Genomic DNA, 15,398 nt, shown 5'->3' on the forward strand with positions numbered 1-15,398 from the left:
TCATTTTAGGCAGTATAAAACAAAGTGCACAAGAAATTTGAAGCAGGAGTTGGTTACCAGATCCCTCATGCACCATTATTCAAAATGACCATGGCTGATCTATGCTGGATCTCACCAAAGCAGAAATAATACAGAAATGACTTGCCTACTGTTCCCTGCTTTCTGTATTTCTCCCCTTTTGAACAATCTTCTGGAAATCTCCTGGAATTTAGAGTTCTTATCATTTTCAATCAGCGAGTCCACTATCTCTGCTGCCACCTCCAACCCTTCGGTGCAGATTACTGGGTCCTGGTTATCTGTTTATCTTTAACACATGATGTGGCTAGGACTTTTACAAGCTCCTCCGTTATCTGAAATCAGCCCTTCTGTTAGCTGGAGATATTTGCAGCGTCCTCCATGGTGTCACCGATGACACTACTGTTGTTAGCAGAATTTCAGAGGACAATGAGGATGTGTACATGAATGAGACAGATTGCCTGGTTGAGTGGTATTTTAAAAACAACCTTGCATTCAATGTCAGCAAGATCAAGGAATTAAATGTGGAAGGGGAAGTTGAGAGAACACCCACCAGTCCTCGTTGAGGGGTCAGCAGTAGAAAGGGTGAGCAGCTTCGGTTTCCTGGGTGTTAATATCTCAGAGGATCCATCTTAGGCTGAACATAATGACACAATTGATAAGACACACCAGTGGCTATAGATCATCAAGAGTTTCAGGAGATTTAGCATGTTACCAAAGGCTAGCAAATTCCTACAGATATACTGTGGAGAGAATTCTGACTGGCTGCATCATCATCTGATATGGAAGTGTCAATGCAAAGACTGCAAATGAAAAAGGTTGTAGAAAGTTGAAGATTTGGCCGGCTGTATCACAGCTACCACCCTCCATGCCCTCCAGGGCATTTCAAAAGGCAATGCATCATTAACGACCTTCACCATCCATAACATCTCCTTTTTGCCACCATCATGATTTATGATTCTGATTCTGAAAACTGATGCAAGAAATTGTTTGAAAATATTGCCCATGCCTTTGCTTCCAGTTATGCCTTTACCATTCTCATTGTTCTGTCAGTCCCATGCTTGTTTCTGCAGTCTTTCTCCTATTTATACATCCAAAGAAGCTCCCATTGCTTGTTTTGACATTCACAGTAGTTTTCTCTCAAAAACTGCTTTTCTCCTTCCTTATTAACTTTACAGTCTTTCTCCTCAGGTTCCTAAATTTTTCAAATGCCTACCACTTGCTCTTGCCACCTTGCAAGGTCTAATTTTCAATTTAACATTATCTTTGACCTTCTTAGTTAACCACAGATAGTGCCTTCTTTCTAACAGGGATAAATTCCTACTGAGTGTTACAATAAGCTACTTGAATACCTGCCACAGTTCATCTATTGATCTGTCTCTTAACCAAATTTCCTAGTCTAACTGAGAATACTCTGCTTTCATCCTCTGATAATTGTCCTTATTTAAGATGAAGACAATGGCTTTGCTTCAGTACCATTCACCCTGTGCCCTGTCATACTATGGTAACTACCTCCCAGGGGGTCTTTAAATACAAGATCTCTTATTAATACTTCCTCATCACTCATGACCCAATCTAAAATAGCCTCTCAGCGGTCATCTGTAATATACTGCCCTAAGAAGCTACACATGCAGCTGATGTACTGTACAAATTCTCCTTTGATACCCTTGTCAGCTTATTTCATCAAACAAACATGTAGATTAACATCTCTCATGTCAATTACAACTGCCTTCAAATACACCCTAGATATTTTCCTATTTAGGGGTCACATTTTGGGGCTATAGACTAGTCCCACCTGTGCTTCCTTGCTCTCACTATTACAACCCTAACTGATTCTACATTACTACCCACTGCCTCCATATCATGACTTACACTCTGATACCTTCCTTGATAACAACGTTACCTTGCCTCCTTTTCTTTTTGGCCTGCTCTTCTGGAACACCATATAACCTGAAATACTGAGCACCCACTCCTGGTCACATTGCAACCAAATCTCTGTAATAGCTATTAAATCACATTCATTTGTTGATTTCTGCACTGTCAACTCTTCAATCTTATTGTGACCGCAGTATGCATTCAAATAAAGGCCATTAAACAGGTCTTTAACTTTGGATTTGTTGCATGCTTTACATTTTCAACTGTGACCTGTCACACGTTGCCTGCCCATTTCCTCTCTCATTATCCTGTGCCACTGCTTTCTCATTTCATCTTGTATTGCTAAACATCCAATTCTTGGAGCCCCCTCCCTTCCTCCTGTTTAGTTTGGGAGTGGGTAGAGCATTTTGCCATCACCATCAAGGTCAGCAAACTACTATACCTTAACATCAAAGCCTTGCTCATTTACAACAAAGCAAGCAACTTTGAATGTCAGAACAAAGTGAATCACAAGCTTCCTTTTGAAACAACAGCAGATTAAAATTAAGGAAAACATGCTTTTAGACATGAAAAGCATGACTAAAGAACCAATAGACACTGAATTTGGTTTTCAGAAAGGAATGTGGTAGAACTGGTCAGCTTTATTATTCGTGGAATATTATGTGATTTATGGTATTTGTATATATTATACTGAAAAATTCATTAAGGAGAATATTGCAGAGGAGACTTAACTTTAGATTCAAATAACAGAAGACTCCAGTGATTGCTAAAGCAAATACCAATTTAAAAAAGACTTATGACAAGGACGGAGAGTAACAAAGCCTCTAGCTCTAACAGTAAGTAAACACGATGCAGCAAATAAGTGTGGGTCAAAGGGTTACCAGATTTGGCCTCTGGTGGTCTATACATCTTCATAGTTCACCAACATGGCTAATTACACAAGATATCATATTTCCTACTTCCTTTATGACAGAGAAAGGGGGCCACTGAGCCCAATGAGTCTAAACTGCCTCTCTGTTCAATCCCAATTAATTCACTATAACCTATTTTCTCACACAAGACCATGAGCACCTCACTGATTTTCTGACTAAGCACCTAAACCAGGAATAATTTACAGCAGCCAGTTAATCTCACAACTAGTGTGTCTGTGGAACGTAAGAGGAGTCTATGAGGTGAGAGAGTGGACGTACAAAATACACACACACCTTTCTGGAGGTCAAAATCAAAAAGGGCTAGATGGGGCTGTGAAACAACTACACTAACTGCAGTGCCGCAGTATCATCCATTATATCCAGTCAGCTCTACTTCCACAGATATAAATCCCTCATTTTAACTTGTATTTCACTCTATAAATCAAACACTCTGTGGGAAAATTATGCTCAAATCTCACAACTTCCCTGAGCTAACCTGATGTCCAATTACTGGAATCAAAGCAGCACATAATTTAGACAGAGAAGTTATGGTTTTTTAAAAAAAAAGTGAATTAAATTAAGAATGGACTTTCAGGGTTTCATCAGATAAATGAGAAGTGGCACAAATTAATCCTTCTGTGAGAAGTGAATTCCATCAGGCAACACCCACAAGATGCTGGACGAACTCAGCAGGCCAGGCAGCATCTATGGATAAGAGTACAATCAACATTTTGGGCTGAAACCCTTTAGCAGGACTAGAGGAAAAATGCTGAGGAGTAGATTTAAAAAGTGGGGGAGGAGAGAGAGAGAAACACAAGGTGATAGGTGAAACCTGAAAAGGGAGGGATGAAGTAAAGAGCTGGGAAATGGTGAAACAGGGCTAGAGAAGGGGTGTCTAAAAGAAGAGGACAGAAGGCCATGGAAGACAGGAAAGGGGAGGGGAAGCACTAGAGGAAGACAATGGCCAGGCAACAAGAAAAGGTGAGAAAGGGAAAAGGGGAAGGGAATGGTGAAGGGGGAGGGGGGGTGACATTACCAGAAGTTCAAGAAATTGATGTTCTTGCCATCAGGTTAGATGCTACCCAGATGGTGTTGTTCCTCCAACCTGAGTGTGACCTCATCACTATGGTGGAGGAGACCACTGGAGATCCCACTTTTTCTGGAAGATGAGAGTGCTTGGTGACTTATCGGAATGGAAATAAGAAGTGGAATTAAAATTGGTGGCCATTAAAAGAATAGAAGACAACACCATAGAATTCCATCTGGGTAGCCTCCAACCTGATGGCATGAACATCAATTCCTCAAACTTCCTTTAATGATCCCCTCCAATCTCAAGGGAAGTTCGGTGACGTGGGTTCAGTGCCGTGAGTAATAGAAGAGAAGCACCCAACTATTCAAGAAATGAGCTCCAATGTATATGTCCTTGACAAAGGGTCTTAGCCCGAAACGTTGACAGTGCTTCTCCTTATAGATGCTGCCTGGCCTGCTGTGTTCCACCAGCATTTTTTGTGTGTTGTTCCAATGTATATGTGCACATCTAGAGTGGTTTAACTGTAATGGGCCCTTTTTCTGTTTTCTATTAGCTGTTTGTTAAAGTTACACTTATCTATAAACGCACTTCTTTATATTTCTGCTGGTATAAGTTCTGTTATTTCCTCATGAAAGACAACTTTGCAGTGGGTAGTATTTATACAGCATTCACCATTCTCTCAACAGAACATTACAACTTTCCTGTTTGACTGAACCCAAATCATACCAACCTGAGACATGTATTGCCCATTGTAGGTGGCTATCCCACTGTTACCCATGCAATGCTGAGTCATACAGCTGTTAACCAGAATTAGCTAACAAGCCTGGCTGGTTATGAGCCACAGTGAGAGGGTTACACAGGGTTTCTAGTTGGGGAAGATGCTGAATGATTTTGTGAGGATACTCTTGTCTACAGCTGTTTTTAAACTCCGTGACAACCATGGTGTATTCATTCAGATCCTCTGATGAGTTCTTAAACACAGCCCAGTCCACCAACTTGAAGCAATCCCATAGCCGCTTGTCTATCTCCCGCAAACACCTCGTTGATATCCTTATTTCTGAAACCTTGCATTTTAGCCTCTGTTTTTATGCAGGTAGAAAGAGGATAGCCAAATGATCAGACTTCCCAAAATGTGCTCTAGAGATCAAACTGCAGGCATTCCTTATGGTAGTACAGCAGCATTCGAGTATGTTTGGACCCTGCAGGTGATATGTTGATGGTAATTGAGCAGAGAATTCTTCAGTCGCAAATAAGAGAAAATCTACAGATGCTGGAAATCCAAGCAACAAACACACAAAATACTGGAGGAACACAGCAGACCAAGTAGCATCTAGAAAAAAGTACAGTCGACGTTTTGGGCCAAAACCCTTCAGCAGGACCTGTAAGGCAGTTAAACCAGTCTAAGTGTCCTGCCAAAGGGTTTCAGCCCAAAATATCAACTGTACTTTTTTCCTAGGTCTACCTGGCCTGCTGAGTTCCTCCAGCATTTTGTACTTGATGCAGAGAATTCTTCAAATAAACCTGTTGGAAGCCCACGTCAGAGTGAACAGTTTCTTGTTTGCTGGTGATGGCACTCAGTACCTTGGTTATCTGTTTAACACTGGCCTTTGGCAGTATGTAAACTGCGATCAGGATCATGGAGAATCCTCCTGGTAAGTGGAACAGTCGGAACTTAATAGTCACCTTCCAGGTTGGATGAACAAGAGTGCGACGAGACCACTGCATCCTAGTACCACAAATAGTTTATCCTGAAACACATACCCCCACCTTTTGTCTTCTCTGAATCAGCAGTCTGGTCTATCTGGTGTATCGAGAAGCCATCAGGTCTGATTGTCAAATCCAGCAAGTCTTGAGTTAGCCATGTCTACATGAAATACAAATGCAGCAATCCTTCATTTCCCTCTGATACAGTAACCTTGCCCAAAAATCTTCAGTTATGTTCTCTAGTGAATGTACACTTGCTGATAAGATGCTGGGTAGAGGAAGTTTCATACCTCAGCATTTTATCCTGGCCTGAAGACCTCCCCTCCTCTCCCTCTTACAGCCATGGTGATGTACTTTCATCTGCTTAAAGGTGCCATACCTGCATTCTTGAGAGTTAAGTCCATCAAGTCCTTCAAAAGATCATGAAATTTCTAATTCGTTAAGACAGTTCAAGAGTACATTACTTAAAGGGAAATTACAAGCTGCAGATTGCAGTGAGAGTATTTCGAAGTTTTATAAGTTGCCCGCAAAGCATCAGCATTTTTCACAAGTGCCATCTTGCCAAAGGCAGGACTAATGGCATTTCTCCAGAGTAAGAGATAAATTTCCACTTGCCCATTTAAATTTGAGATTGACTGTGAAAGCAAAATAAAGGATATTCACGAAGAGCAAATATCAAAGTACAATGGTTCAAATTTTCTGGTCTGTTCATCTATCCTAATATCTCATTTTGTAATGCAGTTTCAAATTTTGTTTGACAACATTCCTATGAAGTACTTTGCAAAGTTGTGTTTAATTAAAGGTGCTTAAGTGATGCATCATTTCTTACTTAAAACTCTTTTTATAATAGCGTTGGGCTGCTTCCATAGTTGGAATGCCATTGCAGCTGACAGGCTGCAAACAGTTTTGCCTGTGATCCTGCATGCTTTAATGGAATCTAAACCACTTAATTGAACATTTTGATTTGTCTTCTCTGACAGAAGTTATTCATTGGAAATCCAGCCATTGAATACCAGCAAAAACAATCTCGACCCAATTAGCAGTTATGAATTCTCTTTACAATTTATTTTCCATATCACCAGCTCAAATTGTAACCAAAGCCAATGCTCCATTGTGCCCAAACATGCACAAAAGGCTCTGGGAAAATTATATTGTGCATCAATTGGAAAAATTTCCTTTGTACTGGCATTGTTTACTGCTTTTATCACACTGTAAGACTGTGAAAGGTTCATTTGTAAAAATGCAACAGGAATAATCAAAATGAAGGTAATTAAAAATAACAATCCTATACCAAACTAACATGGTATTAAAATTTACTTGACTACCACCCAGCTAATCCTACTGTCCACCTGTTCTGATCTTCACTGTGATATCCACACCTGTCCAATTATGATACCAATGCTTTCAGCCTAAGTGCCTTGCCAATTGCTTTGATGCTCTCCCTACAACCAAGCTCGCAATCGTCTACCTTAGAATTTCCTTTTTGTGGCTCATAATCTAATTCTGTTTGACAATATCCCACAAAGTGTTTGGGTCATTTTACTTAATTAAAGGTGCTTAATGCATCATGTTGTTAAAGTGGATCATTTCTCACTTAAAGTTCTTATTATAAATGAATTATTGGTCCGTTTCCAATTTCCAACATCCAGCAATGAAGGAATTGCTCCATTTGGATGGAATCCAGCCAAGCAGGGCATCCAGGAGAACACAAGTGTCATGCACTCCTGTAATTAAATAGAATGATGACATTTTTGTCTTGTATTTTAGTCAAACCCATTCTATCCTTCCTAATGTATATAGTAAGTACTTTCCAGGAAGGATCTCTACAGAGCTATCAGGAACCAGCTTATTCATTCAGGCTATGTGAAGAGTCTGACAAGAGTAACATTAATTGACCAAATCCAGTTGCCCTTGGGGGGTGGGGGGGGGGAAATGGTGGTGAGGCATTATTTTGAACTGCTCTTCTCTACATGGCAGAGGTATCACTACAGTGTTGTTATGCAGGAGTTCCTGAAGATTAACTCAGCAAATGAATGTCAGTGAGATACTTTCTTTCCTTTGACTTTATGAGTTTGGGAACAGATGTCAAAGAAGTCTTTGTGAGTTGGTGCAGTGCCTTCTACAAGAAAGATTTTAAGGATCAGCTGGAAGCACTAACACCAGTTCATTGAAGGAGGCCTACACAAACAACATCTTCACCATGATAAAGCAACTCCATCTCTGATGGATAGGTCATGTCATTCGAATGCCTGACTCAATTCTCCCCAAACTCCCAGTTGAAGGAAGGTCAGTGAGCCTTGGTGGGCAAAGGAAATGCTTCAAAGATAACATCAAAATCAGGCTGAAAAAAAATTCAACAACGCATCGAAAGACATTTCACTCACTGGGTACACCTGGAGGAACTCTGTTCGAGAGGGAGGGAAAATCATTAAAATTAAAATGATTTGTCATTTTCTGACATGACTGACATAAGTCAGGCTAAGACAATTAGTCCCCAACAATAGCTCCAAACTTTTATTTATTCATTTGTTGAGCATGGTCATCTATAACAAAGCTAGGATTTACTGTCCATCACCAACTGTCCGATGGACTAGGCAAGGGTGGCAGATTTTCTTCTTGAGGGCTATTAGTGAATCAGACTTCTTTTAAAAAACGATCCCGTAATCCTGGTTACAATTATTAGTGTCAGTTGTTTATTCCAGACTAATGTGGTGAGACTGAATTTCATTTCAGTGACATCGACAGTGTAGGTTCTTGGATAGTAGTGCAATAAATTAATTACTTTGTATCTTATGCGAAGGACCTTATACAACATCATAGAATAGGCATGATCCAATTTCTATCCTCATTTTCATTCCTCGGTGACTTAAATACTATTGAGGCTCCATATCATGCTCAGTACAATGTTGAGATGATATCAAGGGATTCCATTCTCACTTAACCTCCACAAGTTTTGCTTTTTTATCCACAGAACATATTAAGAAACACTAGTGGACCTCATACTTAATCTATTATCATCATTAACCACATCAATTACAATTCCCACACTATCCCCACAATGCCCAAAAATCTAACAGTCCCAGCCCGAGTTTACTCAGAGTGAACATTCACAGCCCTCTGTGATTCACCACCTTCACAGCGAAGTCATTTGTCCCTATTTCAGTCCCACGTTTTATCCTGGTTCTAGACTCTGTAACAGAGCAGGCCTCTCAGCACAAACCTTAACAAAATCTCTATAGGAAAAAAGTCAGATATTCAGACTTTTCTATATTCCTGGAAGTTCAAGGCACAATCAGTCCAACCTTCCCTTATAGAATAAAAAAGCTAATCCCAGGTGTTGAATTAGCAAGCCAAATTAGAAAGAGGGATTATAGCCTCAAGATTCAGGGGAGTAGATTTAGGACAGAGATGAAGAGGAACTGTTTTTCCCAGGAAGTGGTGAATCTGTAAAATTCTCTGCCCAATGAAGCAGCGGAGGCTACCTCAGTAAATATATTTAAGACAAGTTTGGATAGATTTTTGCATAGTTGGGGAATTAAGGATTATGGGAAAAAAGCAGGTAGGAGGAGATGAGTCCATGGCCAGATCAGCCATGATCTTATTGAATGGTGGGGCAGGCTCGATGGGTCAGATGGCCGACTCCTGCTCTTACTTCTTATGTTCTTATGCTCCTAAATTGGCCTATACAAATTCTGATGCCTCTAGGACAGGGGTCAGCAACCTTTACCACTGAAAGAGCCACTTGGACCCGTTTCCCACAGAAAAGAAAACACTGGGAGCCGCAAAACCCGTTTGACATTTAAAATGAAATAACACTGCATACAACGTTTTTTTTGCCTTTATGCTATGTATAAACAAACTATAATGTGTTGCATTTATGAAATTGATGAACTCCTGCAGAGAAAACGAAATTACATTTCTGCATGCAACAAAAACATTTTGAACTCCGAAAAAAAGACGTTGGGTTGAAAGTTACTTTTAAGTAAAATACTCAATGTCTATTTGAGTCCTTCTTGTATTTATGAAAAACGCCGAACTTAAATTTTCCGCCAGCAGCAAACCAAAAATAACATCAGCCAGCTGTCAGCCTGAAAAATAAAAGGACTATTTCACTGAACAATGAAAAAATATGAATATACATAAAATAATAGGCAATTAAAATATTTATCATACTTGGTTAATGGGATTTCTGCTCCTGGACCTCAGCGCACAGCGTCTGCACATCAGGGCTGTATGACGTCACCTTCATCTTTACACAGGATCGCAAGCTGTCATCTGTGAGGCGTGCGCGATGTTTGTTTTTAATAAAGTTCATGTTGGAGAACACCTGCTCACATACATATGTGGATCCAAAGATCGACAGGACTCCAAGCGCATACTTTTTCATGTTTACATAAATGTCGGGCATAGCATTCCATGTTTCGAACACAAGTTTGTCCGGTTTTGGAAGGTTTTCAATATCACTCCATTTGTGATTCTGAGCAAGAACGGCCTTCTGACGGGCAACATCTTCAAGGTCTGCTGTCAAGCGTCTAAACTTGGACACCCATATGTCTTTGTCGGCTATGTCGGCCAGTTCCATCTCAAGATCAGGTTGACTCACACCTGCCAATGCAGTCGTATTCAGTAGGGAAGGATCGATGCTTAAGGGAGTGACCGGGAAGGATAATGTGTTTTTTTCCTCTCTGAACTCACAGAAGCGTTTCCCAAACGATGTTTGCATTGCGATGATTGCAGAATGTAAATACTCCGAAATTATCATGTCGTGACCTTGTTTGAACTCTCTCAAATTGGGGAAGTGAGACAAAGTGCCTTTCTGTAAATCTCTGGCAAGCACTGTCAACTTGCGCTCGAATGCCAAGACATCCTCCAACATGTGCAGGGCTGTGCGTCCTTTCCCCTGAAGAGCTGTGTTCAGCGTGTTCAGGTGCGCTGTCATGTCTACCATGAAGTGTAGCTTTTCCAGCCACTCTGGCTGTTCCAGCTCAGGAAAGGTGAGCCCTTTGCTGCCCAGGAAAGTTTTCACTTCTTCCAGACACGCGACAAAGCGTTTCAGCACCTCCCCTTTGGACAGCCACCGGACTTTGTTGTGCAGCAGGAGATCAGAATATGCGCTTTCCAGCTCGTCCAGTAACAAACGGAATTGACGGTGATTTAAACTTTTTGCCATTATTTTATTGACAATCTGAATGACAACATCCATTACTTCTGTGCATTCAAGAGGACATATTTGAGCGCACAGTGCCTCTTGGTGCAAGGTGCAGTGAAAAGTCAGCAGCTTTCTGTCCAGCGACTTCTGCAGTAAAGCCACAAATCCCTTGTGCGTTCCCGTCATATTCGGTGCCCCATCAGTAGCTACTGACACCAGATGGGTGGTCTTTATTCCTTTGGCTCTTAAACAATTCAAGACAGCCTCACAGATGTCCTCCCCCCGTGTTTGGTCTTTTAGAGGTATCAACTCAATCAGTTCTTCCTGTGGCCCGGCAGAGTTTACATACCGGCAGAACAACGCTATTTGTTCAATATCACCTTTGTCTTTAGACTCGTCACAGGCAATCGAGTAGGCCACAGCTGAATTGATGTCTTTAATTTGCTGTCTTGTGATGTCTTCTGCCATTTTTATGGTTCTGTCTTTGACAGTCTTTGCAGAGAGGGGCATATCCCTGATTTTCTGCACAATTTCACTCTTGTTTTTAAAGTCCGTGAATAGATGTTCTGAAATCTTAATGAAAGATTCTTTTATATATTCACCATCTGTAAACTGCTTCCCGTGCCTGACTATTTCCTGAGCGGCAATATAACTGGCGTATGTCGTTGATTTTCCAGACTTCATCCATTTCTGGAAATGATTTTTGCTCAGATCAACCTTCCGCATCAGTTCCGAAACGGCTTTTTTTCTCTCATCTCCATCCGGATATTTTTGAGCAAAGGCTGCGTGTTTATTCTGGAAATGCCTTGCGACATTTGACTTTTTGTTGTTTGCTAGTTTCTCATTAACAGTGAAAGCAAATGAATCTGTCCACGTATCATTAAACGTTCTGTTTTCTTCAGTCACTTTTCTTTTTTTAGAATTCTCCATAGTTGGCTTACCTTGGATCGAAAAATTAAAGAAATCGCGCACTGGCGGGTGTCAGGTATTGGCAGTGGTGACGTATATTAATAGCGATAAAAACACGTTGTAGCGGTGTGCTCACGCAGTCAGTAAACTGCAGTCGAATAACTTTATTCGAACTAAACAGCCTTGCTTTTAAGCCTCCCTCAACCCAGCCCCCATGGACGCAGATGCTGCAAAAGACGCGTACTCACAAACCCCCGTAGGCTATCTCCCTTAGCCGGAATGCTGGCTAATTGTGAGCCGTTTCGGATGTGCCAGGAAATGTGTCGCCACACTTAGATTGTACAAGATCACCATAATCTTCAAATTTAGAATTACATTTCAAAAGCTAACAAACTAACATAAAATACATTTTAATTAAATACTGACCAATTATTTCCCAAAGCCACAGGGAGCCGCAGCACAGAGGTGAAAGAGCCACAAATGGCTCGGGAGCCGCAGGTTGCCGACCCCCGCTCTAGGAAGATAAACCCAAAAAATGACAGTGACAAGCCAACTTTTTTGCCTTTTCCCAATAACTCTTGACTCTTGTATTGATAAGGTTAAATTTTTGTTTAGCCATTAAGTTTGCACTTACAAAGTTTTTAGTACAAGTGTCTCCTGTGACAATAGAGTAACAATTTTGCAGAAATGTTTTTTTTATTTAAAGGAACTGCAGCTTGAGTGTCACTATAATAGAGTGTAACTAAGGCTAATATTGACTACTTAACTAATTATACCATCCTAATTGCTACTATGATAAAATTAAACTGTATTTGTCACAACTGGCAAAAATTGTGGTTAGCTGCATTTCCGGGCCTCTGGCTGGCTGGACTTCACACAATAAAAATCAGCAAAAAAAAGAATTTTATAAAATTATTAGCAATCAACCCGACTTAACTAAAAAGCCTGACCATAGTATGAGTTAAAAAGATTAAACTGCCTGAATCATTCAAAAGATTGGAGCTATTGTCTAATATTTATCCCCCTGAATGTTTTATTTGGATTGCACTGAAAAGCTGTCAGAGTGTGCCATCTGCTGGTCTGGATACAGTATTAGTTTTCAATCCCACAGTACTTGCTCACAATGATCTACCATGAACAAATTCAACTATGTCTGATAAGGAGAGAAAGAATAATAAACAGGCATTTTTTTAAAAAAAAAGCTTAATTTTTTCTAACAAGTAAAAATACAGATAAAAGTGTTAAAAGAACCATATAGCAGAATACATTATATACACTCAGTGGCCATTTTTAACAGGTATCTCTTAATAAAGTTAATGCGGGCCCAACATATTGATGCCACTACAAAGAAGGCACAACAACGACTATATTTCATTAGGAGTTCAATGAGACTTGATATGTCACCAAAGACTTGCAAATTTCTACAGATTATCGTGGAGAGCATTCTATTTGGTTGCATCACCATATGGTATGGAAGGGGTCACTACACAGGAATGGAAAAAGCTGCAGAAAGTTATAAGCTCAGCCCTCTCCATCACGGGCACTAGCTTCTTCAGCCTGAGGACACCTTTGAAAGGCAATGCATCTAAAATGTGGCATCCATCATCAAGGACCCCCATCACCCAGGATATGCCCTCTTCTCTTGTTGCCATCAAGGAGATGGTTCAGGAGCATGAAGATACACACTCAACCTTTTCAAAACAGCTTCTTCCCCTCTGCCTTCAGTTGCCCGAATGGAAAATGAACCCAGAAACATCACCTCACTATTTCTCTCACTTTTTACACTATTTATTTATTTTTATATATACTTTTAATAGTTTTTTAATTATGTATTGCAATCTGCTGCTGCTGCAACACAACAAATTACACTACATGTTTCTTGTGGAGATCATGGTTTATTCTGTCTGTCGGAAAGTCACTTTGTCATGATTGGTTAGTTGAGAAACTGCAGCTGCTTTCCCCAATGGTTAGATGCCTGGTGTGCAGTTTCAAATATCCCAGATATAAAATAGCGCATGGAAGAGGCTTTCTCTCTCTTCCTTAGTTTAAGGCAAGTGGTGCACATTACCATTGGGAGGGAGGTATGCTCTGGGCGCACTTTTAACTAAGCATGCCTGTTGAATTTGTGTTTGCTGAATATTCAGCTTTGTAGCTTCTGTAACATGGGGAACATGAATGTTTGGTAGAATATTAATTGTTTGTAAATAAATGATTAATAGACCAACTCGCAGTCCGTGCTTTCTGTCTCACTTGCCAGACCCATGAACCTGATTCAATGCTACAATATGCCAGTGATATTAAACCATATTTAGATGCTGTTTCTGACTGTACAGTATGTTCATGGTCTTCTGCTGCTGTAACACAGCAAGGTTCGATGTGTTGTACATTCAGCGAAGCTCTTCTGCACAACACTGTTGTAACACCTGTTTATTTAAGTTACTGTGAGCAGTTAGGGAACAGTGACCAGAACTTCTTAATATAAATAAGGATCAGTATGGTCTTGTGGGAGAATTTGAAATTGAAGTAGGGCAAATTACGAGGGCATTAGGCAGGAACTAAGCAGGGTTAATTGGGAACACCGTTTATCTGGCAAGTCCACATCAGATGTGTGGAGGGTGTTTAAAGATCAATTATATGGAGTACAGGAGAGGTATGTTCCTGTTAGAAGGAAGGACAGGGATGGAAAGATAAGAGAACATTGGATGCCCACAGAAGTGATGAAATTAGTCAGAAGAAAAAGGAAAAGTATGTTAAGCTATGAAAGTTAGGATCAAACAGAGCATTGTTTAGGTAGAAGGGATTACTGTTTGGGTGTTTTTCGTCTGGTTTGGCATAACATTGTGGGCCTAAGAGCACATTCCTGTGCTGTACTGTTCTATTCTACGTTCAAAGTTCCTGTCAGCTTGAACTGGTCTGGCCATTGTCCTCTGACCTCTCTCATTAACAAGGCACTTTCACCCACAGAGTTGCTGCTCACTGGATGTGTTTTTTTCTTTGTCACACCATTTTCTTAAACGGTAGAGACTGCTGTGCGTGAAAATCCCAAGAGATCAGCAGTTTCTGAGATACCCAAACGTCCCCATCTGGCACCAACAATCATTCCCTGGTCAAAGTCACTTAGATCACATTTCTTCCCCATTCTGATGTTTGGTCTGAACAACAAATGAACCTCCTGACCATGTCAGCATGCTTTTATGCGTAGTGTTGCTGCCATGTGATTGGTGATATTTTCATTAACAAGCAGGTGTACGGGTATACCTAATGAAGAAGCCACTGAGTGTAAAATGGGAAAGAGGTCCTTTGTTTAAATTAAACAACCCTGTACCACAGGAGATGTGAAAAAAGTAGAAACAAAAATAAAAGAGCTCCCATGGGCTGGAACATACATAAAACACTACAAATGAACACAAGCATCTAGCAGAGCTGCAAAAACAAAGTATCCCAAGGAATCACCATGAAACTGGATAGATTATTAGCTGTCTATATATGCATATCATGCAGGAAAGGGATTTAAACTGGAACACATTGCAGTAGTAATCATGTCCAGGTGAAATCACATCAATCTGGAAATAGACCTGGCACTTCCATGTTTTCATAAATGTTCTTTCATAGTCATGTACATATTCTTGGCAATTCAAGTGCTCATCCAGATGCTTTCTAATAGATTAGTAGAGAGAAAGGATAAGTAACATGAAATTTATATGAAAATTAAAAAGAAACCATAGAAAATTGTCAATATCATGAATAGGTACTAAATACGAAAATATAAATCAATAGGCCTAATGCCTCTGTTCAGGAATTTACT

The 15,398-nt window shown here is 40.3% G+C and overlaps 2 protein-coding genes across 7 annotated transcripts in view; both read right to left on the bottom strand.

Moving 5' to 3' along the window:
* Positions 1-15,398, bottom strand: part of acads (acyl-CoA dehydrogenase short chain) — a 141,684-nt gene that overhangs the window by 97,500 nt on the left and 28,786 nt on the right. The window lies entirely within an intron of this gene.
* Positions 9,508-12,094, bottom strand: LOC132403556 (general transcription factor II-I repeat domain-containing protein 2-like). The gene is made up of 2 exons (XM_059986945.1): positions 9,709-12,094; positions 9,508-9,623 (listed from the first exon to the last, which is right to left on the bottom strand). Exon 1 carries the CDS (start codon positions 11,612-11,614, stop codon positions 9,713-9,715), a length of 1,902 nt encoding a protein of 633 aa, XP_059842928.1. The 5' UTR covers positions 11,615-12,094; the 3' UTR covers positions 9,508-9,623; positions 9,709-9,712.

This window comes from Hypanus sabinus, chromosome 13, assembly GCF_030144855.1.
Source record: "Hypanus sabinus isolate sHypSab1 chromosome 13, sHypSab1.hap1, whole genome shotgun sequence".
In the NCBI taxonomy this organism is placed as follows: Eukaryota; Metazoa; Chordata; class Chondrichthyes; order Myliobatiformes; family Dasyatidae; genus Hypanus; species Hypanus sabinus.